General features: G+C 36.5%; 1 protein-coding gene across 12 annotated transcripts in view; it reads right to left on the minus strand.

Annotated features, from left to right (window-relative positions):
• The window catches only part of Pi3K68D (phosphatidylinositol-4-phosphate 3-kinase catalytic subunit Pi3K68D), a 987,208-nt gene that overhangs the window by 895,709 nt on the left and 64,259 nt on the right, over window positions 1-27,240 (minus strand). For 11 of the 12 annotated variants that reach the window (XR_011333110.1, XM_069831124.1, XM_069831122.1 and 8 more), the window contains 2 exons: window positions 21,321-21,518; window positions 20,383-21,069 (listed from right to left, as the gene is read on the minus strand). The exons of the other annotated variant lie outside the window; for it this stretch is intronic. Coding sequence is in view for 10 of the 11 variants with exons in the window: in XM_069831124.1 (XP_069687225.1) it covers window positions 20,383-21,069; window positions 21,321-21,507 (874 nt within the window). In the remaining variant the exon portion in view is untranslated. The remainder of the gene's footprint in view (window positions 1-20,382; window positions 21,070-21,320; window positions 21,519-27,240) is intronic. 12 annotated transcript variants of the gene reach the window in all.

Raw genomic sequence — 27,240 nt, forward strand, 5'->3', positions numbered from 1 at the left:
AGTCTGCTGTCAAAAAATCTGAAAATTAGAATTTATAAAAGTTATATTACCGGTTGTTCTGTACGGTTGTGAAACTTGGACTCTCACTCTGAGAGAGGAACATAGGTTAAGGGTGTTTGAGAATAAGGTGCTTAGGAAAATATTTGGGGCTAAGAGGGATGAAGTTACAGGAGAATGGAGAAAGTTACACAACACAGAACTGCACGCATTGTATTCTTCACCTGACATAATTAGGAACATTAAATCCAGACATTTGAGATGGGCAGGGCATGTAGCACGTATGGGCGAATCCAGAAATGGATATAGTGTGTTAGTTGGGAGACCAGAGGGAAAAAGACTTTTGGGGAGGCCGAGACGTAGATGGGAGGATAATATTAAAATGGATTTGAGGGAGGTGGGATATGATGATAGAGACTGGATTAATCTTGCACAGTATAGGGACCGACGGCGGGCTTATGTGAGGGCGGCAGTGAACCTTCGGGTTCCTTAAAAGCCATTTGTAAGTACGTAAGTATATGTCATCACTCAAAAATTCTTCCAAGTTGTCTTTGTAATGCTCTTGCAGTTTTCTAGCACATTTTAATAGTTCAGTGTGTCTCATCCAGGCAAATTACTTATAAACTCAAATTTGCTATAAAATTCTTCCAATGATTTTTTTCCTTTTCTCCAATTCAGATATCAATCTGTCTATAATAACCAGAAATGTATTGACCCGAAAATCTTTCTTTCTTTCAAAAGTGGTATCAAACTCGGCTGTTTCGTCCACTTTCGGTTTTCTCGACCTTTCCCTTTTATTTTTAGCTGTTATGTACATATTTATCTTGCTCTTTTCAAGTCCAGCATTTTCAATTGTAAACATACATAGAACGATTCTCTCGAATATATTCAAGTAAAGAATTTTACAAGTTTATTACAGTCCCAATATTGATATCAACACTTTGCAACAATTTATTTGTAGCATTAAATCTTTTCAAGATCGCTGACCAAAATGTTGTCATTACTGCAGTTTCCAGGCTTCATAGGCTGCTCAGCATTCCAGTTGCCTCACACCTTAGTGAAGCCTTTTGAGATTCGTCACTTCGAATAACTTCCAAAGCTGATATTAATTCTGTCCAATTTACACTAAGACTACAGCAGGCATCATGACGACCTGACCAGCATGTTTCTGAAGGCCGTTTTACACAGACTGCACTTACACTTACACATTGATTGCAAAATGCTAGTTGAAGCAGAGAAAAAGGTGTAAATTTGTTGCAATAAAAGGAAAAATGTAGCCGCTTCAGGACAACACTCTGCTGCACACGACCCTATAAGTTAGGGAGTGTGCTGCACACGGAATATAAACAGCAAGAGGATTGATTTGTTTAATTCTAGCTTGGAGACCAGAGTATGTACCTGCCATATTGCTCGCATTGTCATATGATTGATCCCTGCATAATTAAATGTCTAAATCATATTTATTTAATATACTTATTAATGTGCTAGCTAATTCTTCTGATTTATGTCCTGAATTTGAGACAAAACAGATAAACCTTTCAACAGGAAATCCATCTTTTGATAAATACCTTATAACAAAAGACAGCTGATCTACATGTGTAATATCAGGAATGGAGTCTAATATGGTAGAAAAATATTTAGTTTTCTTCACTTCAACTACAATATACACCACTCTGTCTGCCAGAATAGATATAAACACTTCACATTTTTTAAAAGAAAGATATGTGCTCGCTTTTCCTGTGTTTCCATAAAGTTCAACATGTTTGACCGAAAGGGATCGAATTCTGCTATTATCTCTAGAGCCATTTCGAAATTTCCAGTATGTGTTGACCCAAACCCACAGTTGTGATCCCTGACAGATAGGCCTTTATAGATAGGTAATTTTTTCACCATAGCAACAACTCGTTTTAACACGTCCTTCCAATATTTAACTTCTGTCTCACGCTGAGATGTTTATTATCTATTCTCTCCATGATTTGTCCTCTTGCCCTTAGAGTTAACACACATTTCCTATGTTCAGCTGAATTTTCATGAGCAGTTAATCGGGACTGGTCGTTTTCCAGTCATTAAATCCCTCATTAGGTTTTGAGAACTGCAATGTTCCATTATACAATAAACATGGGACACAAAATACACTACCCTTGCTTTGAGAGTATACTAAAACTCGTCTTCATTGTTTCTCCCCATTTTCAGGGTTCTGAGAAACAAACTTTCATTCAAGCATTTCGGAAAGTCAATATATCGCTGGCATGAATTTCTAAAATCATAATCACTGTCCATATTTTGTGTAACATGACCTTCTTTAGCGATATGTTCATGAAGGAATTCATTTATTATTCACTTTGCAGGATCGTCAGAAATTGGATCACTTATCATCATTCGCCCTACGTGTATCATTTGGATCAACTGAAATAATCTATTCCGCGTCATTATTACTGTTTATAATATCGAAAACGTCTGACTCAGATAAACACACCCTCCACTATTTTCGGTACTGTTCGCCTCATTACACTCTAATGTATCTGGATTCGAACTGGAACAAGCTGGCTGTGTTTGTTTTTTAAATAGCACATCTATTTTTGCATTCTTTCTCACAATTTCCTCTTTTTTTATTATCTCGTCTTTCGCGAGTTTCCAGTATTGAGAACCACTCAGCTTTTTCAACTGTCACTCATTATAATGAATATTAAAATATAAACCACCTAGGTACAAAATAACCGCAATCTTTACCATATCAAATTAAACTGAACTGCCAAGCATTCAGCTGCTACATGGATGGCAGTATTTTCTTTGAATTGAAGTCTCAATGGGCATTATTTTGAGTGTTGATACTTAGCGATGTCTCTCATTACAAAGCTTTTGATTACAAGCAACGAGATTTGCCTTCCTAACGTATCGTAATATAATACCAGTAAGTTCTTTAAGGTTATCATGTGAGACTCTCACAGTGAGAGGGCATAACATTGAAAAAAGTGCTATGATCGCATTGTGATGCTGTTATTAAAAACTGTCTTTTTTCCCATTAGCAGACAATTCTTTAAATTTGAACCGACTGTTGCTAATGTTATTCATATCCTTTTCATTGTGCATTTAGGTACATGTACTCTCTTAAAGAGTTATGAATAAAATTTTAAAAATAAATAAAATAATGAACAGTAACGGCTTAAAACCCGCCCCTTCAAATCTGCCACCCTAGGCAGCTGCCTAGTCTGCCTATGCCTAAATATGCCCCTGCCTATTCTCAATATTTTCAGAGTTACAGGTACACTAATGTTAAGTTGTTAGTAAAATACCTTTTTGCAAATCTAATCTTTCAGGTAAAGCTTCCTGTAAAGCAGATTTTAATAATTTCAAGGGAAAAATTGTTCCAGGGCCGGGTATCGATCCCGGGACCTCGTCAGCCCACGCGAGTTGTGTGGATATAAAGGGAAAAAGTTGAGATGGTGTCGGGTAGAGTTCCCGGGTAGCTCAGTTGGCAGAGCGCTGGTACGTTCAACCAGAGGTCCCGAGATCGATACCCGGCCCCGGAATAATTTTTCCCTTGAAATTATTCAAAATACCTTTTTCCTTTACTTTCGAGGGTAAAATAATATTACAAATAGAGAATGAACTATTCAGAAGTATTTTTTTAACTGGCTAGTGTTTTGAAGCTAAAAATATGGTGTTAATTGCTTTGTGCAGATTTTGTTTTTCAATTTTTAACTAAAAATTACATTATTCTTATGCACTTATCACGACAATTGTTACAAATCACATGACTTTAGTAGCTTGATTCATTACAGTTTAATTTGCATCCTAATGTACAATCTTAAAGAATTTAAAGAGTGGCGTGATTTGTAACAATTTGTAACAATTGCTGTGATAAGTGCATACGAAAAATGTAATTTTGTAGTTAAAAATCGAAAAAAATAAATAAATAAATAAATTTGTACGAAGCAACTATGGAATTCGTAACACAATTTTAGCTTCAGAATATTAGCCAATTGAAGAAATGATACTTCTGAATAGTTCATTCTTTATCTGTAATATTCTTCTACTCTTAAAACTAAAGAATAATGAGATTTTACAAACAACTTCAAATCAGTGTAACTCTGAAAATATTGATAATAGGACATATGTTTATATGACTTTTTTGCTCAAAATATCTTTGGAAATATGCTCCATAAGTGTTGGTAATTCCTCGTGAATCACCCTATATGTATAAATCATAAAAAATGACCAAATGAAGTGAGCGAGTTTTGGTATCACACTCTTCCAACTGTAGTTTGGATTATGGATTATGAAAGTTCAGTATGTTTACAATACTATCTCACCAATAAAATGCACTTTCACATGTGAGGGAGGGAGGGGGATGGAGGGAGGGAGGGGGATTTAGGGAGGGAGATGAGAGGGGAGATCGAGGGGAGGGAGATTGAGGGAGAGGGAGCTGGATAGGGAGGAAGGGGAGGGAGGAGGGGAGGGATATTGAGGGGGAGGGAGATGGGGAGATAGGGGGATGGAGAGAGGGGAGGGAGATATGGGGGAGGGGAGAGGGGGTGGGATATTGAGGGGGGAGGGGGGAGGGGGTGAGGGAGAGAGAGAGAGTGTGTTTTGTGTGTGTTAGCAAAAATACCATTTCAATTTTCCAATATCGAGTACACAGATATGATTTATGTGTACTGCTTTGTGACAGAAATGCTAGAAATGCTGTCAACGAATATTGAAGAAGATTTCCAGATCACGTGGTGTTTTCGTTCGTGTGTTTCAATCACTGAAGGATACTGGTTCAATCCCCAGTGCTGCAATTGCATATGTAAGCTCACATGGTCACATGCCATCCCAGTTGTAAATAAAACTGACCAGATTTTAATTAGTTTTGAATTTTTTTATTCACACTATATTTCCTTTACTCCCAATTCAGAATTGGCACTTGTAGCAATGTGGCAACATTGGCTGGTCACATTTTCACTTTTAACTTCTCGTGTAATATTGTTTTACAATGAATACTCGTCTCAAGGCTAGTGCAGGTGGTAGGGAGCAAGGAGGATATTCTCCACTTAATGGTAGTCTTCAGTCACAAAGGTACTTTGATTAAAAAAAAAACTCCAAAAAGTAAAACGTACCACCATTTGCCACTCAATGGCAACACTGTCTTACATCATATCACATAAATTATTTAGAATGGTTACCCTAGTACACTTCACTGCAAAAAGAATGGGATGCTGACAATTTATAAGTTCCAGAAATACAGCATTGTGTATGATCGTCTTATCAAAGCCATAGTTCACTAGTTCACTAGGTGACACAAAATTAAACCATTTAAACGTGCTGTATTTTAAGAGTCTGATGTGTATTATAAAATCGAATGGAGGATTGATTCTAGCTACATCAGGGCCCTCTGAAAAGTGAAATAATAATACAACTGATAAATACAAAATTAATTGAACAGAAAATGTCTTGTGACCAGAATATTGTACGAAATGGAACTATAAAAATTGGAGATTTATCCTTCGAAATGGTGGAAAAATTCAAATATCTTGGAGCAACAGTAACAAATATGAATGACACTCGGGCGGAAATTAAACGCAGAATAAATATGGGAAATGCGTGTTATTATTCGGTTGAGAAGCTTTTGTCATCTAGTCTTCTGTCAAAAAATCTGAAAGTTAGAATTTATAAAACAGTTATATTACCGGTTGTTCTGTATGGGTGTGAAACTTGGACTCTCACTTTGAGAGAGGAACAGAGATTAAGGGTGTTTGAGAATAAGGTTCTTAGGAAAATATTTGGGGCTAAGAAGGATGAAGTTACAGGAGAATGGAGAAAGTTACACAACGCAGAGCTGCATGCATTGTATTCTTCACCTGATATAATTAGGAACATAAAATCCAGACGTTTGAGATGGGCAGGACATGTAGCACGTATGGGCGAATCCAGAAATGCATATAAAGTCTTAGTTGGAAGGCCGGAGGGAACAAGACCTTTGGGGAGGCCGAGACGTAGGTGGGAAGATAATATTAAAATGGATTTGAGGGAAGTGGGATATGATGATAGAGAATGGATTAATTTTGCTCAGGATAGGGACCAATGGCGAGCTTATGTGAGGGCAGCAATGAACCTCCGGGTTCCTTAAAAGCCAATAAGTAAGTAAGTAAGAAAAACCATGTATTATGCCGATGTGGTACTCAGTTTAAGTAGCATAAATAGTTACGGCATGGCTCTACAAAACAAGTGAACAGTTCTAGTTCACAGTTCAAGTATCCAGTACCCTTCATTTTTAAATTAAAAATTTTCCATCATGTGTCTCGCAAAGCTAGATTTATGTGGCGAAATTATATATACATGAACTCTAGTTAATAACAAACCTCCCTCTTCCAAGCAATACTCCTGTCTGTAAATAAAAGGCTTATCTCGTCATTACTCTTGAAGGTGTCAGACAGACAATTCCATCAACAAATCATTGCCCTGGTTCGCTAAGGTATTCCGCATCGAGGACGCCAGATGATTGGAGTCTCTTTGTCAATTGCTAAGAGGTGAGTTAAAGTTTTTCTCGAGAATGGTGAAGTTACGAATTGTCCAATTCCTGTTCAACTGTGGATCTCTATAAACGAAGAGGACACTGTTATTGAGAGAAGTTGAAAACCACCCTCTTTAGAACAGTATCTGATCTCGATATGGCATCCAACTTCTGTGGTTGCCCATCCACCATGAGAAGATGTTTTAGAGAGAGAGTAATAAGGTGTCATCAAGGTAAGAGGAGGAATATTTGAAGATGGAGCATATCCTGGACAGTCTAGCATATATTAGTTTCCAATGGGCTTTCGATTGGAAAAATGTAATTTTCTCAGAGGTAAAATTGTCTCAGTAACAACAATGGTCCTGCTCCAGTTTGTCGTATGGATGGTCACCTAATTAACTAACTAACCAACTACTAGATGCTACAGCCAGGGCCACCGACAGGATTTATGGGCCCCTGTTCAATATTGTGCTCAGGCCCCATTGAAAAAAGAAGTTAAAAATGACAAGTTACCAATTATTCTGACCATAATAATTATTTACAAAATAAAATATAACCCCATACACAGATACGAATCTAAAAATATACACTTTTGTTACATTGAAAACGTATAGCAAAATTTCACATTAGCACAATATTTTATAGTAGTCACGCTTCTTTTTCATTAGGGCCTACATAGCGTTTCGTGACGAAACTTTCGTCTTTTCATTGTCGTTTGTTTCGTATCGTTTTCATGAAACATTATTCTTAAACAGCTGTAATTTCAACAAACTTGACTTCAGTGATGTAAAATCATCAATTATATCATCAAAATTTAAAGACCTAGCAAGATCGCTCCCCAGACTAAGGAGGCCAAGGTTACTCAATCTTTCTTGACACATTGTTACTCTGAATACATTTTTGTTTCCTTCATTTTGTTACAAGTTGGTGTGAAATTGAGCGTTGCTAGTGAAGGTGCAGAAAATAAACCAATCTCAAGTCCGTCTGTTCAGGTTGTTAAAAATGAAGACAGTTCATGCTTAGAAGTGAATACTGATGGACCATTAGTGATGGTTGTGGCTGTTTAGAAAAAAAAAATTATGATAACAGTAGTATTGAATCAGAACAAGCAAACAATAGTAAAAATGATGTGTTAATATGTGCAAGTGAAACAAATTTACACACACCAGATCCTAACTCTGAGTCATGGCAATTAATATGCGACCTTAGAAAACTAAAAAGTGGCAGACAAATTGTAAGTGTCATTGAATGTGTTGTTCGAAAAATTACCCCCAACCTGCCTAATAACCTTCTAAGTGACGTAACAAGAGCCTTTCCAGTATTATTTTCAATACTCAAGAATGGAGAATGTGTTCCAAGAGACTGGCTAGTGTGGAGTGAAAGAAATCGTTCACTGTACTATTTTCCCTGATTTGTTTCACTCCACACTAGCCAGTCTCTGGGATCAAATTCTCTATTCTTGAGTTTTCAAAATACTGCAATACTATTTTTGGAAAGGCTCTTGTTTTCGAACAACACATTCAATGACACAATTTGTCTGCTACTTTTTAGTTTTCCAAGGTCGCTCAATTTCACACCAACTTCAAAGTTCTACTCCCTTTCTTAATATCTTCCAATTTTTTGTCTCGCCTTGCACTTCTCAGCTCCCGACTTATGTTTCTACTTGTCTATTGTCCACTGGTAACACTAATGAACAGAATTTACTAGACAAACGACAACGAAAAGACGAAAGTTTCTTCACGAAACATACTATTTAGGCCCTACTGAAAAGGAAACATAATCCTCCGCCTTGGATTCGGGAGAGTCCACTAGCAAATTGCGGTGGGTCGACAGGGGTTGGTAGTTAAGAGGACAAGCCAATTGAACATGTTCAGTACAAGCGACGGAAACATATTTCAGGCAAATCCCGGAGCCCTCAAGTGTCGTGTCGATTTTTAACGGGGGAAACCGATATTCTATTATATAAAAGTTAAACATTTACATAATGAAGTAATTTGAATTAATTCTACTATTGTTGGTTAATGATGCCAAATTTGAGACAGTCCAGAGCTTTGTATATCTTGGATCACTAGTTAATAGTAACAATGATATCTCAGAGGAAATAAGTAGAAGAATACAAAGCGCCAATAGGTGTTATTATGGGCTGCAAAAACAAGTTAAATCAAGATTGCTATCTCGTGGCACAAAATGTAGACTATATAAGACCCTAATAAAACCAGTGTTGACCTATGCATCAGAGACGTGGCCTCTTAGCGAAAGGGATAAATTTAGATAGGCCGCATTCGAAAGGAAGATATTGCGAAGGATTTTTGGACCTGTAAGGGATGGTGAAACTTGGAGAATAAGATATAACAACGAATTATACCAGCTTTATGAGTCTCCCGATATAATAACATCCATTAAGATTGCTCGTCTGAGATGGGCAGAGCATGTTAAGAGAATGGATGATTGTGAAATACCTAGGAAGGTGATGGAATATGGGATTGCTGGAGGAAGAAGAGTTGGAAGGCCAAAGCTACGATGGATGGACTGTGTTATGGACAACATTAAGTGCCTTGGAGTGAAGAACTGGTGGACGGTGACTAAAGATCGAGACCGATGGAGAAGAATTCTTAAGGAAGCCGAGGCCCGATACGGGCTGTAGCGCTATGGATGATGATGATTGTTGGTTAATAGGCCTATGTCAGATTCATGTAACAAATGTTCTTACAAAATTTTACAGTACTGGTATGTATTTGTGATAATAAAAAGTAATCAGACTCACTTAATCTGATGGGCCCTTCCTGCTCACGGGCCCATATGCACTTGCCCCCTTTGCCCCCCCTTCTCGGCGGCCCTGGCTACAGCCCATGGAGAGTCTTGGCCTGTCTCACAATATCCTACCAGGCTGTTCTTACCATCCACTTCCATCTCCAACCTGTCACTCCCAGTTTGCTCAAATCTTCCTCCACTTCTTCTTATCATCTTTTCCTGGGTCGTACCCGACCTGACATTGTCTGCCCTCAAATTTGTCATAAAAGCTCTTCCTGCAGGTTCTCTCTTGATCCATTCTCAACACATGGCCCACCCCTTGCAGTCATCCGATCTTGATGGTGGTTAGAGCATTCGTATCCTCATACAGTTGTTTCAGTTCTGCATTTGTGCGGATCTGCCAGACGCCATTCAGATTGGCCATACATCTTATGGAGAATCTTCCTTTCCCAGATGTATATGTCATTCTTCATTTGTTATGCTTCATGTTTCTGATCTGTGACAGGTTTTATTATTGTCTTGTAGATGAGTATCTTCGACTTTCGTAACAGTAGTGATGACAGAAGCATTGGCAACATGGAAAAGTAGCACCTGTTACCAGTGGTTATTCTTTCTTTAACCTCGCTGCTGATGTTGTTCACACTCCATGATAGTTGAACCAAGGTATTTGAAGTCTGCCACTCTCCTTGTCAGCTATCCTGACATTTGGTACATTGTGCTGGTTACTCATTACCATGTATTTTGTCTTCTTGGTATTCAGTACGAGGCCTACTTCTTCTGCAATTGCATCTAGCTGTTGGTAGCCATTGATTATTGCTCAACTATTTCGAGCAATCAGATCTGCATCATCTGCATACACCAGATATTGCAGGGATCAATTGAAAAATGTTCCACTTTTATGTACAGGGTTGGGCAGATAAAACCAGCCCGTGTTATGACAGTGATAGGTACTAATGATTTGAAACAAACTTCAAATGGAATGAAAATAAATTGCATTTACCTTCATAATAAATGTTGGAAGTGCCCTCCATCTGCATCTAGACACTTCTGTGCACTTCTGAGGAGTCCGGACAGAAGGAGTTCTGTTCCTTGTTACATTTTTTATGGATCCAGTCGTACGCTATTTTCGCACCAAATCTTGAATGCTGCTTTTCACTGGTACTGAGCGAAGCGGATATTTGTCTCTGAATAATTGTTGTGTTTCCTTAATAGAGCTGGTCTGTACGTACGCCTCCGCAATGAATATTCGCTCTAGTATTGAATAAGTCATGCTTAATAAAAGAACAACTCTTTACATGTGTTTAGAACGTCTGACTTTAAACAGCAACCAGAAGAGGTTATAAGCAACAATGGCGCAACGACACAAAACACGCGGAAGATACAGTATAGCCAACATAATTACATTTTCAAGAAAAAAGAAAGAAAAGAAATCAATACTCTACATAATTTATTTTCCAAATCATATGACATGAGATGGGGCCGGTTTTATCTGCCCAACCCTGTAGTTCTACATGTCTCATGACTTTCTCTAGGCACAGATTAAACAACAGTGTGGAGATGGTGTCACCTTGCCTTAGACACCTCTTCACTTCTACCTCTCTTGAGAACTCCTCTGCACTCACTTTACAGGCCAACAATGCAATGAATCCTTCATGACATGATTTAATTTAACAGGTTGGGTCACGTGAGCATCACTTGTTCGAAGTGGATATCATACAATGGGAGGACTTGTGGAATGCATCCATGATTGATTTATGGCAGAAGTGTATGAACACAATTTGGCAAATGTAATTATCCTTTTTGCCCGAGAACGATATCCAGAAGGAACACTTTTCTTCCAGCAGGATAACCACCTGGTACACACTGCCAACCAGATTCAAAAGTGGATTAAGAGGTGGTTTGATGGCAACTGCCTCCAAATTCACCTGATATCAATCCAATTGGAAATTTGTGAGATAGAAACAAAGGAATCCTATGCTCAAATTGGACAGAACCACTCACTAGGACAGCTGATGTATTGTTCTAGATGTGTGGGAATAGGTGATCACAACTGTAGACTTGTTCCATAATCTTGTGAACTCCATCCCACGCAGAATGAGAGCTGTAGTACATGCAGGTGGTTTCTGGACAAGGTACTAACTAGTCCTTGCCACAAGGCTTTTTTGTTTATATATTTGATATGATTCTAGTTGGTTTAGGAAGTAAAACAACTATTATTTTTGTTCATACAGGTCAGGTTTCACCTATTAATAGCCCACAGGCGATGGGCAATAATATTTTTACAAGACAGACATAACAAAGTTTATTAACAGATTCCATTTAACATATAAAATAAATAAATTAAAAACTAAATTAAAAGATAATTTTACTTTACTGGAGGTGAACTTACAATCTACGGTATGGGAAGCAGACATGTTACCCCTATGTCACATGCATATTTCGTAAGGTTGACTACACACTGTAGACAGACAACTTTTAATAAACAAACATCACAGCGATGTCTTCAAGTGTAGTTCGTTTACACATGTGAACTGCACAGTAGAACTTTGCATTTCTAACGACCAAGAGTTGGCCCATTCTTTTTGCCAGGAAGTGTATGTAAATTGTGTGGCAGACTGTGCAATTTAACAGCAAGAGTACGTCAACAAAATACTTTAAAACATGGGTGGAAAGAAATTCAGAAGTTGTCAGTCCAGTCTTGGACATAGAAAGTATGTTTGAAAAGTTCGTGGCCTATCACATAGATGGCACTGAAAGTATCTCAACAATGCCGCCAATGTTAGTGGCTATTTCACATTAATTCAAACACAATAAATCATAATTTTTTGTTGAATACATTTTGTGTAGTTTAATTTTCAAGTTAGTGCGTGGAAAAAATTGAAAATATCGAGATTCATGATGTTATTAAATATTTGGTAAAAAAGGAAACAAGTTCAACAGAAATTAATGCAAACATGGATGCTATATTGGGGGAATTCACTCCAGCGTTTTCGATTGTGTAAAAATGGGCAGCACTATTTAAAAATGGTCAAGTGTGTGGAAGACGACCCCCGCAGTGGACGTCCAGCAACAGCAACAAGTGAAGAAATTGTATACAGAATCCACTATATGATGTTTAATGACACGACTGAAAGTTAGCGAGGTTATGCGCATCTCAATTGAACATCTTAGTCAATGTCTTTAGCATGTCCAAGATCTTTGCAAGGTGGGTTCCATGTTTGTTAACACTTGAATAAAAGCACATCCAAGGTCAAATTTTGAGGAACTGTCTGGCTTCATTCGAGAAAAATACACCTGACTCTTAGAGGCGGTTTGTGAGCATTGATAATACCTGGATCCACTATTACATACCAGAGACAAAAAAACAGCCAAAACAATGGAAACACAGTGATTCTCTGCCTCCAAAGAAAGCAAAGACTGTTCAATCAGCTGGAAAGTCATGGCATCTGTCTTCTGAGATTCTAAGGGAATAATCATGATTGACCATCTAGCAAAGGGGAGAACAATAACCAGAGAATATTATTCAAATCTCCTGCAGTAACTGAAAGGGGAAATCCGCGAGAGCGAGAAGAGGCCATGTATGGCCAAGAAGAAAGTAGTGTTGTTTCATTATGACAATGTACCTGTTCACATGTTTGCAATCACGGCTGCTAAACTACATGAACTACAGTCCGAGTTGTTGCTGCACCTCTCCTACTCACCAGATCTCGCACCCTATGACTTCTTTCTTTTCCCAGAGCTCAAAACTTATTTGGCTGGGACGAAATTTTCGTCAAATGAAATGGTTATCACAGCAGCAGAAGGCTTTTTCGCAGACTTCGCATAATTTGCAGCACCAATGGACCAAGTGTGTGAATCTCTGGGGGGGGGGGGGGGGGGGGTTATGTTGAGAAATAAAGATTGGTTCAAAATAATGAATCATTCCATACATTTTAAATTTTTGTCAGCAAAGTATCTGATTTTTTATTTTTTTTTTTTATTTTTAGTACCGGTATGTCAATGGCATCACAGTGTAAATTTAATATACATAATATAAAAACGTAATATCAGTGGTTTAGCTGTAGTGTGGAGGAAGTTTGTGGAGCATCGTCATGTGTATTCAAAAATAATAATTTTTAATTATGTTATATATCTTCTAAAAAATAAAACTATTATATCACTCAAAAGAGGAATGTGTATATTTAAAATCAACGATGGATTATTAAAAATAATATTTAGGTTAAAGATAAAAAGTGATGTTGAAATAAATAATTATTTATATTTTCAAAGACAACACTTTCTATCATCTGATATTTTGTCTGTCATAAGATAAACACATACCAATGCTACCATTTAAATTTCATTATGGTATCAGCAGAACTTTGGTAGTTATTGAATTATAAAAATAAGGGTTATTTCGATTCAAAGTTGAAAGTTGCATGTCATGCAATGCAGCGGACGACAAGGTCCCAGATAGCAATGTGTGTGTCACTCACTTGCTATCTATTGTAAATAAAGAATCGAGTGCCTTTGCAGCTGGATGTCAGCTGATTGATTGTATAGTCTTTAGCTACAGTTTCAACAGGTGTTGTGCTATAGTGAAGTCCTTCAAAATGTCTAAAATTGTGAGAAAGTTTAATACTTTATGGTGTTGCAATTCTTTTGGTCTTGAGAAGTATACTAGACATATAGGAGAGAGAAAAGTGACAGAAGGAATGCGAAAAAAAAAAAAAATCACTTAATTTAGTTGTAGGTGACGCGATATGTGGTCGCTGTCGAATTAAGGTATAGAAAATTACTAATGTGGAAGAAACTGAAAAAGATTCTGAAGGAAAAAATCAAGTGAAGAGGAAGCAACTACACGAATTAATTAACTTGGTTTAGGAAGAGGAAATGAGCCCTGAAGAATGAAAAAAAGAGCTAATTTGCCCTATATTAAAAAAAAAGGAGACCCCTACAATGTACAAATTATCGTGGAATCACGCTGCTAAATGTTGCAACAAAATACTTTCAAGAATAATATACAATAAATTGTTACTTTATGTAGAAAAAGAAATTGGTCCCTATCAAAAAGGTTTTAGAGAGGGAATGTCAACTATTGACCAGATATTTACCTTGAGGTAGATCCTCGAGAAAGTCATTGAGTCCAACATAAACCTTCATTATCTAATTGTGGATTTTAAAGCTGTTTATGATAGTATCGATAGAGAACAACTTTGTGTGGCAATATTGAAACTCAACATACCATTAAAGTTGATACAGTTAATAAGAATGACCATGGAAAAGGTACAATTCAGTGTAAAAATTCAGAACACATCACGAATTTGAAAGTAATATTGGATTGTCTCCTCTTTAACATCACACTGGAGAAAGCCGAAAGATTCAGGCATACAAAGAGAAGAAACTATTGCTAGTATATGCTGATGATGTGGATATTATTGGCAGATCATGTACTGCGATGGCAAACGTCTTTCTTGCTCTGGCCGGTAGTGCAAAAAGAATGGGATTAACTGTTAATGAAAAAAAGAAAATATATGACCTCAGACGAAAGATATGCTAACACATTTGAAATACACATAGAGAGTTATGTCTTTGAAAAAGTGGAGTTCTTGGGATCATAGTACAGGGGATCATAGTACAGATGAATAATGATAATACACAGGAAATAAAACAGCGTATAACAACAGTAAACAAATGCTATTTTGGATTGCTACAGCACATAAAAAGCCATGTTCTACCGAGATCTATAAAGGTACAGATCTATAAAACTCAATTCTTACATATACATCTGAAACATGGACTATTAGAGAAACAAATGAGTATGACCTCCTCTGTTTTGAGAGGAAGATACCAAGAAGAATTTATGAACCAATATGTGAGAATGGCGCATGGAGAAAGAGAAAAAACCAAGAGCTATATACACTCTTTAAGAATTCTGATATCAAAAATACATCAAGATATCCAGATTGAGGTGGGCAAGACATCTAATAATGATAAAGGATGAAGGAATTCCAAAGAAAATAATTACACTACAAATGGGTGGCCAGAGAGGGAGAGGAAAGCCAAGATTGCTGTGAATAGATGGAGTAAATGGAGATGCTGTATCATTAAGAATGAGGAACTGGAGAATGATTGCATTGGCTCAGAACAGGTGGAGGAGAGTTCGAAGAGGAGGCCCAGATTCAGAGATGAATTGTAGCGCCATGGATGATGATGATGATGATGAAGAGGAAGCAAAAAAATCAAATGCAGAGGAATTACCGCCGGAAACAGAAGAGAAAGAACAATCAAGTAATATATATAAGATTTCTAACGCTTCCTGCAAATCACCTATAATCTTGAAAAAACTACTGAAGCTTTCCTGGCGACGTGATAATTCGAAATTTTCTCGGGCTTCCATCCAGGTCATAAGTTGGTGGGCTTCCATCCAGGTCATAAGTTGGTGATCCACCAACTTATGACCTGGCTGGAAGCCCGAGAAAATTTCGAATTACCTATAATCTTTTTGCTGTAAGAAAAATCCTAATGTAAACAATAGCACGTGACTGAAGTGAGGTTTCATTGGCCGCTGTTTGGCGTCATAGATTCTCAGTATGTGTTCCCGCCTATTGTTGTACATTCTGTTTCATGTTAAACATTTCCTGTTACTCATCATGTAGGCCTAACCTCACTACTATGCATTCGTTTGCTTAGAAAACATTTACTTTATAATTACAGTAATTAAATTATTTTAAACTTAGGTGTAAGGTTAATTGCTGCCAGACAAAGGAGTTATTCCTTCCAATCAGAGTCGTCAGAACTATCATCGGCAGGATTTATGACAACACGGTCCATAACAGCATCAGTAAACCCTTCCAGCTGGAACGTTGGATTCAACTCACTTAACTTATTATATACATTTAAGACTATTTGTTATTTTCAGCAAGAGAGTGAAAAAACAAAAACGGTTTATTTTAATCTATCTTAAAGAAATTTACAAGAAATTTAAGAACAGACATCCATGCATTAAAATTGGTTTTTCATGTTTTGCATCCCTGAGACCAAAGTACTGCATACTATCGGGGGTAGCTGACACTCATAATGATTGCGTATGCATGATGTGAAAACACAAAACTGATGTTAATGAGTTTGCAAAAAATAAGCCATGATGACGAAAGTGAAATGAACAGTGTTGATTTTTTAATACGAAAAATGGTTTGTCAGAGTCCCTCTCCAAATTTTGTTATCCGGGTAGCTCAGTTGGTAGAGCAGCTGGCTACAGACTGGAAAGTCCGGGGTTCGATCCCAGGTAGTGACAGGATTTTTTCTCGTTGCCAAACTTTCAGAATGGCCCCGAGGTTCACTCAGCCTCCTATAAAATTGAATACCGGGTCTTTCCCGGAGGTAAAAGGCAGTCAGAGCGTGGTACCGACCACACCATCTCATTCTAGTGCCGAGGTCATGGAAAGCATGGGGCTCTACCACCATGCCCCCTAAGTGCCTTCATGGCATGTTACGGGGATACCTTTACCTTTTTACCTTTTATACAGATGTGAAAAATGCCCAGGGACTGAAATTATTTCAGAATTTCTAAATCCATTATCAGAGACAAATCTAACAGAAGAAATCACATATAAAACGGGGAAAATGACAGACAGAGCAGGACTGATCCTTGTAAAAGCTAATACTGAAAATTTTATAAACAATTTCCTTATCTGTTTGAAAAAATTGAATGCACACAATTTCATAGCAAAGGCTCAATCACCGTACATGAAACATCTAAAAACTGCAATCCAACCTGGGGAATTCATTGTCATTGGCGACTACTCTGAAAATTACAGTTTTGTTATACAGGATGTCTTACAAGGATGCCATTGGAACATGTCTCAAGCAACTATCTGTTTGTTATTTACTACAGGAATGCTAACAATGATCTGAAATATTATGTATTTTTCAATTATATCAGAATACTTAGTTCTTGACAGTCATCTTAAAAAAAAAAAAAGCTGATTACCTACTTACAACAGAAATTTTCCTACATAAATAGGATTTACTATTTCAGCAATGGGGCAGCATGTCAATACAAGAATAAAAAGAATTTTGTAAATCTGCTGTGTCATAGGACAGATTTCCAAGTGCCAGCTGAATACCATTTCTTCACCACAAGCCATGGAAAGGGCTCTTGTGACAGCGTAAGAGGTACAATTAAGAGACTTGCTGCTTATGCTAGCCTTCAGGGAACTCAGATAACAACCCTTAAGAGAGCTCTATGAATGGACGCAAAGTAATACCACAGGAATTTTTGTTGCATTCACAACCAAAGAGGAACATGAAGAAACCCAGCTATTAAATACAGACGGATTTGTGGGACTGAAAACTGTGCCAGGAACACGCAGCATCCATAGTGTGATTCCAGTTTCTGAAAAAACAGATCGCTGTAAAAACATTTTCTGGTTCGTGTGAAATCCCTTGAGAAGTTGTCTTCCTACATTTGCCGAGATCTTGTCAGGGCGAGACATAATAATTCGTGCCACAGCCGAATGAGTTCAACAGCGGCAGGTTGCACACTACACTCCTTGGTTCCGGTAAGATATTTGTATTTTATAACTTCAGTTCCTTTTCAGGTACCGAGATGGAACTTCAATAGTTTAAAGACTACGTTTATCTCTATTTAATTTAAAAATTTCATTCAATTAAGATACTGTCTTTTGAGTTATAACATTTTACATTATTGATGTGATTTCTTTTAAACAGAAAAAAAAAAAATAAAGTAAACTTAATATTTAATGCAAAAGAACATTTAATGTCCACCCTTTTCATAATTGTAAGAATCATTTCTGTTGAACATGTAGAGTATTGAGAAAATTATACATAGACGCAAGTTTTCAGAAAACCATAAATTTCAAATGTCCATAATTACCAAACTATCGTTCATAATATTTTCAGATTATGTATCTGGTATATGTAGGTAAAGTTAAAAGTAATATGCTAAAATATTTTCGCATTCCATGATGTCGTGGTTTTAGGACATATTTTATTTGCATGGATTGACCCTAATCCTAGTTCAATTTCTATGTTAGGTATAAACTTTTCAAACAACTATTATAAATAAAGATTTACAACCAATTTAAAAGGATGCAGAAGTCAATACATGTGTTCTCTGGCAGTTTCTTTGTGAGATACTCTGAATGAAGTCGAATCTTACTATTAAGTGCAAAGTGACATCTAGTTTTAATTAACATAAATTATCAATATATCAATCAAGTGACCAATCCGTGGTGCTACAGCCCATGAAGGGCCAAGACCAACCAGCCGGCTGCTGGCCTCACATCCCACATGCCGAAGCAGAGGTGGACGATCATCCAACCAGAATGAAGGTGTCGTGTGGTTGGCACAATGATCCTCCCAGCCGTTATAGCTGATTTGCAAAACCGGAATCGAGTGACCAATAATGTAGTTTTATTTGAATTAGTTATGAGTGAAAATCTTGCTTCAAAGTAATTGCTGGTAAGTATTGTGTGTAAAAATGAAGTAAAATATTTACAAAGTAAAGCTTCAAGCTATGTGGACAGATTTTAGCAAAGGAGTTAGGTTCCCCAAAACTAAGAGTTATAGACGAGTCTTTTTACCTCCTAATATGAAATTAAAAAAAAAAAATTCTCTTTTGCACCCAACCTGGTCCTAAGATCAAAAGCCACCACTGCTGCAAATATGTATATTGTTGGCACCTCAAAATCTACTTTTGCAGCAACACAATGCTTTTTTCCACACTTCAAATAATTAGATTGCACAAAAAAATAAAATAAATTCAATAAAAGATTAATGAGCAAAATGAAAGATATTATTATACTCAATTATCTATAGGAGATAAGTGGTACAGTAGAATCCCTCTTAACCAGCACCAAAAGGACCAGGCTAGTTCCAGATAAGAGATTTTGCCGGATAATTGAACAAATACCAGTATATAAAAAAAAAAAAAAAAAAATCGAATTTCATGGTGCCAAATGTTGAAACTGCAGCCATGTGAAGTTTATTTCTCTATCACATGTTCATAACTGAATAAACATAAAAACTGTGTGGATTTTCCTTATTAAAACACATCACACAACTAATTTTAGGTTAGAATATTCACTGAAAACGAAAGTTTGTGCGAACTTCCTAATGTGGCAAAACTGACAGACAGCCCAGACTGTGGCAATGTGACAGACGTAAACATTTCTTTTTGGCCCAGCCAAAAATGTTGTTGTTTTGGTATTGCCAGTTATTTGAGTGCCGGTTACGAGGGATTTTACTGTAAATGGCAGATAAAGAAAAATTAATTTGGATCAAATTATTTCAAACACAATGGAGAAACTGTAAACTTGCAAAACAGGAAAAGGTATATACAAATTTCATCAGACAATTTTATCTGACTTAATTTTCCGTCAACAATGGTTATTTTAATTACTAATAAAATGTAGAATAAAAGTATGTGCAATTTAAAAGATTATGCTTATTATAAACATTTGAAATGTGGATATGGAGAAGGATGGAGTGTGTGAAGTGGACAGACAGAATAAGAAATGTAGCTGTGTTGGAAAGAGTGGATGAAGAAAGAATGATGCTGAAACTGATCAGAAAGAGAAAAAGGAATTGACTGGGTCAGTGGTTGAGAAGAAACTGCCTTCTGAAGGATGCACTAGAAGGAATGGTGAAGGGGCAGAAGAAGATATCAGATGATAGACGACATTAAGATATATGGATCATAAACGAGGAGACAAGAGGAAGACAGAAAATAGAAAATACTGGAGAATGCTGGGTTTGCAGTGAAAAACCTACCCTTGGGCAGAATACTATGAATGAATGATTATAAGGGGAAAGGAACTGGCCAACCTACCTCATTATCTCCTGGCTTAGTTACCTCATTATCTGATGCCTTATTGGCATCACTTACGAGGTTCAATCTGTCTTCGGACAGAAGAAACAACAATAACAATACTATGCCCCCAATATTGCATAACAGCTGAGTGCTGATGTTGTATCATTGTATACAAGACATCGTATCCAATTATGGAGCGTGAGGCATTGAGGGGGTCAAAGCATTCGTGGAGGACTATGATGAACTCTGCTAGTTTGTGCAACCAACACCAGTCAATTTACAAGGAACAGGTAGTAATTATTATACTGTACACACAACTAACCTTTGCTCTCTTCCAATGCTGGTATTTCTACTTCTGATGGTTTCTCTTCTGGCCGAGAATTTGAAAGTAGAGGATCAAAAACTTCTAATACACTGCCCCTTACTGAAGTCTGTGTTGCAAGGTTGTCAAAGGGAGTGAGATCTATCAAATTATTATTCTCACGTTTTTCAACTACCTTCAGAACATCAAGATTACACTTAGCATCTGAAACCTGTTCTGCTGATTGAAGTGCTTGCCTGCCAGACAAAACAGGACTATACACTAGTGTCGTAGACGCTTTCGCTGCGCCTACAGGAACAGGCACAGATTGATTAATCAAATGTGCTAGGAAGGAAGGCCTTGGTGGTGGATGCTCATGAGTGTCCTCCACAAACTGAGATCCTGTCAAAGAGAACTGCGACTGAGAAGAAACAGTACTGGTAAGTGTTGTCGTGGAACAGCTTCTACCCATAGATTCATACAATTCATCCAATGCAGAACATGGGTGATTTCGAATGGTAGGTGAGCCCTCTGGACTACCAAATGTAATAAGATCTGCTGTAGCACTGTTACGTCGTTGTGCAGATGGAGGTGGTGCTAATATTCTTGGTACTCGTGGTCCTCCTGTATTGAAAGAACCTGGACGAGGCCTGGACTTGAGTGCAGCTTGTTTTTCCACTCCTTCACTGCCTGTTCTCTTTTCCTGAACTGCAAGAATTGAAATTTCAACAAAACATTACTCTCAGTATTAGTAAGATATTAGGAAGCTTGGAAAAAAATAAACATAAATGCAAGTATTTCGTAAGTATGTAGTACAATTTACTCTTGCCAAAAGAATATAATATGATAGTCTTAGTAAAGCCAATTCAAAAAAGTTCATACAGTTATAAATATGTTCTTCCATTCATGTAAGTAGTATGAATAAGATGTGTATACCTAGAGAAATGCGTGACATTTACCATTACAAGTATTAGATATAAACTGGAGTTGTTCAAGTTTTTGCTGTTTTTGTTGCTGCTTTTGTAATCTAAATTGCTCCAATGCTAAACTTTCAAGACTAAGCGCACGGGCTCTTTCCAGATCTTCTTGGAACTGCCGTTCATCATCTGGGGATGTTTCATCAGTTTTACTACCTGCTCCAGCCATTCTGCTTGCACCTGTAATTCATTAACAATGGTAATTTAATATCATGATGTTAATTTGAACACCACCATTATTATTTTTTAGAGAAATATTTTTCTAACTTTATATCTTGAATGCTGTAATTTAAAACTGACTAGTTTACTTTGCATCTCACAACTCACAGAACTCTTGATAAATAACCAAACTGTTAATGATATAGAGAGCTGATATTTAGGTACTAAAAGTTAAAAATGACACCAAGTACACTTCAGTAAATATGATTTCGGTTAGAACCATTTTGAGGCCTTATTGACAACACTGAAATCTAACAGAGGAGAGATGGGACTCTCAGACTGGAGAGTGAATATAGTGAAGCACACTTGCTATTTGTAAATAACATCTGAGACCATTCATTTGAATTTATATTTGAAAGGCTTACTGAAACCATCCACAAGTCTATGTCAGCAGCAGCTCTAGCCTATAGTATAGAATGGCACGAACTTCGTCAACTAAACAGCGAACACAGAATTGTTTCATTTGTTACAACTGGCTAACACTTTCAAACCCAGCGGTATTTATACCAAAGAGGGTGTACATACGTAAGTGTCCTGCCCATGGACAGGTCTTTCATTGCAATCTTTCCTAATTTCTGCCTTCTTCTTAATATCCGCATATGATTCACATATCTTAATGTTGTTGTTGTTGTTTTCTAATGCCAGGCGTTTGACAATAAAGTCATTTGACCTCTTGCACTCCAATATTTTTCAAAGATATTATCATGACTAGCCACTGAAGCACAGATTTTGAGGTGTTCCGAATCCATTTCTTGGTTTGAGTTGCACAATGGGCAGTTAGGGGACTGATATATTCCAATTCTATGCAGGTGTTTGGCCAAACAATCATGACCTGTTGCCAATCTAAATGCAGCTACAGACGATTTTCGTGGTAAATCGGGAATTAACTGTGGATTTTGATGCAGAGAGTTCCATTTTTTCCCTTGGGATTGAGTTATCAAATTTTGTTTGTTGAAGTCTAAGTATGTAGATTTAATAAATCTCTTCACAGAGTAATACATAGATTTAGTAACAGGTCTGTAAGTAGCAGTGCTGCCCTTCTTTGCTAAAGCATCCGCATTCTCGTTTCCCAGGATTCCACAATGGGATGATATCCATTGGAATACAATTCTTTTATTGAGTGATAATAATTGAGAGAGCATTTTAGTTATTTCTGCTGTTTGAGATGAAGGTGTGTGTTTAGAGACGATTGATAGAATAGCTGCTTTGGAGTCTGACAATATAACTGCATTCCTAAATTTTTTGATGTGGCATAGAAGATTCCTGAGACATTCACTTATTGCAATGATTTCACCATCAAAACTTGTTGTTCCATATCCAAGAGATCTATAAAGTGAGAAGAGACAGCACGTAACACCTGCACCGGCACCTTGTTCTTTGGAGATCAAGGATCCGTCAGTGTATAAATGAAGCCAGTTTTGTGGAGGGTACATAATATTAATTGTCTCTAAAGACAATTGTTTCAGTATTTCAGTGTTTACTTCTGATTTCAGTATTTCTTCTGTTAAATTTATCTTAATGATGTCTATCATTTGATATCTTCTTCTGCCCCAAACTCTTCTCCTGTTCACCATTCCTTCTAGTGCATTCTTCATTCTTCAGTAGGCAGTTTCTTCTCAGTAAGTGACCCAATCAATTTCTTTTTCTCTTTCTGATCACTTTCAGCATCATTCTTTCTCCACCCACTCTTTCCAACACAACTTCATTTCGTATTCTGTCTGTCCACTTCACACGCTCCATTCTTCTCCATATCCACATTCCAAATGCTTCTATTCGTTTCTCTTCATTGCATCGTAATTTCCATATTTTTGTCCCATACAATGCCACTCCACACAAAGCACTTCACTAGTCTCTTCCTTAGTTATTTTTCCAGAGGTCCGCAGGAGATGCTCCTTTTGCTATCAAAAGCTTCCTTTGCCATTGCAATTCTCCTTTTGACTTCCTCGCTCCAGCTCATGTTACTGTTTACAGAACATTAAAGTATTTGAAACTGTCCACTTGCTCTTCTGTCTCATTTAGAATTTGCAGGTTTATCTTCTTTATTTTTCTTGTGGCAACCATGGTCTTCATCTTGTTTGTATTTATCTTCATCCCATCCTGTTCACAACTGTCATTTAGCTCCAGTAGCATATCCCTTAGTATCGTCTCCTCTTCTGCTAACAATGCCATATCATCAGCAAATCTTATGCACTTTATTCTTCTTCCTCCTACTTTTATCCCTTCCATGTTCTGAAAACAGTATGGACGCTTGAGTATATTCTACTATGCTTCCATGTTATGAGTATGTAATCAAAAATGAGTAGGTACTGAAATGTGTTTTTCTTATTAACAAGAGTATTTACTAAAAAAAAGTCCAGTATATACTATATACTCATGTTTATTCTTACCAACCAGTATGTTTGTAATTTCATTTACATATTGTAACCAGATCATAATTTCTTGTAACCTGGGAGTATTTGACTTCTCTGCCTTTGGTTACCGTAAAATGGCGTAACTTTGCACCATTTTCTAATTAAAATTTTGTTTTCAGTCTGTATGTAGTCTTTAAATGTCTAATTTTGAGATACGTATTTATTTTATATGTTCTAGGGATATGCAGGAACGTATTTAGCCAGTCATATCTTCGAAAATAAATGTCTTTTGAAATTTATAATCTGACAAAAATCGGTGCAAAGTTACTAATTATTGGGGGTTACTTTGCACTGCCAGAGTTTCAAAAGGGCGTAACTTTGCACCATTTTCTAATTAAAATTTTGTTTTCAGTCTGTATGTAGTCTTTAAATGTCTAATTTTGAGATAGGTATTTATTTTATATGTTCTAGGGATATGCAGGAACGTATTTAACCAGTCATATCTTCGAAAATAAATGTCTTTTGAAATTTATAATCTGCCAAAAATCGGTGCAAAGTTACTAATTATTGGGGGTTACTTTGCACTGCCAGAGTTTCAAAAGGGGTGGTGCAAAGTTTGTCACTGCTGGTGTTTGCATCATACACGTGTTAAACAATGAAAATATAATGTATCAAGAACAGAAAAAATGGAAACACAGGCTCAAAAACTGCTATAAATAGTAACATGGACAGAACTTTTTGAAAAAACTACACAAAATTTCAATATAAGTGATCACATTCTTCTAAAATGTTGTTTCAAAAATATTTTCTGTCCTTTTGAATGACAAGTCGAGACAACAGCACGTGAATAACTGTAAAAAATTATACGTATTATTTTGTGTCAAGTTCTGGAATGGGATATAAACAAGCCTTTTCTTGATACTTTCTTGAGTGGATTTACTCTCCCAATTACATCCTCCCATTCATATTCCATAATACCCTCCCTTTCAGTTCATTTGCACGATTTGAATGATTTTGTCACTGCCTTGATGACAGCACTGTTTGTTTTTATTCCCTGGTACTGTCCAAGCCGAACCAATTGCTGACATCTTTTGGAGCATTTCATTTGGAACTTTGTCCCTCAGTGATAAGCCTAGTACCGGTATCTTTCTCAACATTTTCCTTTGGCGTATTTTGAGATTGTTACCAAGTTTGGCAGTGAGAGACCATGTATGACTTCAATATGTAATAAAAAGAAAAACAAATTCAAGTAATTTAGCTTTAATACAAAGTGTGAATTATATTAAGTGTTTTTAAACTTCATGGACGGTCTTCAAATGAAAATAATTCAATTAAAATTTTTAAAATCTTCATTTGTGCTATGGTGCAAAGTAACCCCAATTTAGCCTCAAATTCACCTTGATTAGAAAATTATTCTGTAACACCATTTGCCGACAAAACAGCTGCACAAGCGAAACTAGAAAATCTAAATGGATAAATAAGGAACAGATGCACGTATAACTTATCTTGAGATTGTGCACACCATCTGTGATGAAAGGTAATTAATTTGATCTATATTTCAATCAAATTATGCACACGTTCTGTTGTTAAGGTATAGATATACCATAAATAAATTCTATGACCATGAACAGTGGAAAAATACTGTACACATATTCATCTATTGGTGGAAGTGAAGAACAGATAAATTTAGTTCACGTAAATACCCCTAGACCTATATAAAAAGTTTTTCATAGATGGTGCAAAGTTACCCCTGCAGGTGCAAAGTTACCCCATTTTACGGTAGTGTTATTTTGAGGATTAACCTCAATATCCCTTACTATTTTCACTTTCTGTCCGATAGTTAATTTCTTCCATTTAATTGCCATTATAAAATGCACAAACAGTATAAACAAACCAAAAAAAAACTTGGAAACAGAATTCATACAGCTTGTGAGGAAAAAACAAGCAAAGCAACCACTCTATGAAAGCAATGCAAAGTAAGATCAAAAATAACAATAAAGAAAAATGCTGCCACACGGTGCTGCATTACTACTGATTGAGATGTGTTACTGAATATGCCAGTATTATTGATTATTGAAAGTCAAGTCGATATTTCGGGCTTCATTTTCACAAAATTCCCCAGAAAAAAATGTCTTAAAAGCACGATTTTCCTTAAAAGCGAGAACTGATTAATTTATTCTTGTGGTAATTTGACAGGCACCTAACAGATTATTCTTTAAAAAAACGGAAATTCCTTAAAGACAGGAACATTAAAATAAGGTTTTACAGTCTATGCCATATTACTAAGTTGTTCAATTCAGCATTGAAATTTCAATATTTTCAGTCATTTTGGAAATCTTCACAAATCATTTCAATTCATAAACAGAACAAGAACTCTACATATTGTCAAAATAGAAGACCCATGTCTTTTGAATAAATATGGTAAATTATTAGAAAGTATCATCTTCAAACGAATGTGAGTTTATACAGACATCATTATTCCTCCTTGGCAAGCAGCTTTTCAAAAAGGAAGATCAGTAACTCATAATGTAGCCTCTCTCGTAGAAGATATAACAACAAATGAACAGTACAGGGAAAAACAATCAAAGTCACAATTTTCTTAAGGGTTATGTCATCATCTAATTCAGTATATTACTGCAAAATTTATTGCTGTTCCTAATTAGAAAGTAGGAAAGGATGCTGTATCTGTGGCGATAATCTTCCTTTATCAATTTTGATAACAAAAACACAAATTTTGCAGTAATATACTGAATTAGATGATATCACTCTTATGAGAATTGTAACTTTGATTGTTTTTCCCCTGCATTCTTCAAATTCTACACCACAGTCATCTTTTTGGACATTTCAAAGGTAATTTGATAAAGTTCGGCATTTAGGACTGCTGCATAAACTTAATAAATTTCTGTTAACTCTTCTTCTAGAACTTTGAAAAGGGATCCTTTCAAGTCCTCAAAGATGGCAACTATCTTCTACTTGTATATAGCAGAATTGGAGTTCCACAAGGTTCTGTGCTTGGCCCTATATTATACTGTCTCTATACTGCAAACATTCCAACTATTCTCAAAACAAAAACACTTCTGCATGCTGATGACACAGTTATATAGGAGTGTTAAATTCAGTCCTCAATATGCTGTCTCTGTGATTCCAAACCACGTACTTCTATTATAGGAATGGCTCAAAAAATGGCATATCTCTTGAAATCCAGAAAATGCCAATCAATAATTTTCTAAAAATGTTTAAAAAGACCTCGTGATAAAACAGAAATATTTAATCAAGAAACTGAATATAGTGACCATGTCAAATATCTTGGTATTACTCTTGATAACAAATTG

Source organism: Periplaneta americana, chromosome 7 (genome assembly GCF_040183065.1).
Source record: "Periplaneta americana isolate PAMFEO1 chromosome 7, P.americana_PAMFEO1_priV1, whole genome shotgun sequence".
Classification (NCBI taxonomy): domain Eukaryota; kingdom Metazoa; phylum Arthropoda; class Insecta; order Blattodea; family Blattidae; genus Periplaneta; species Periplaneta americana.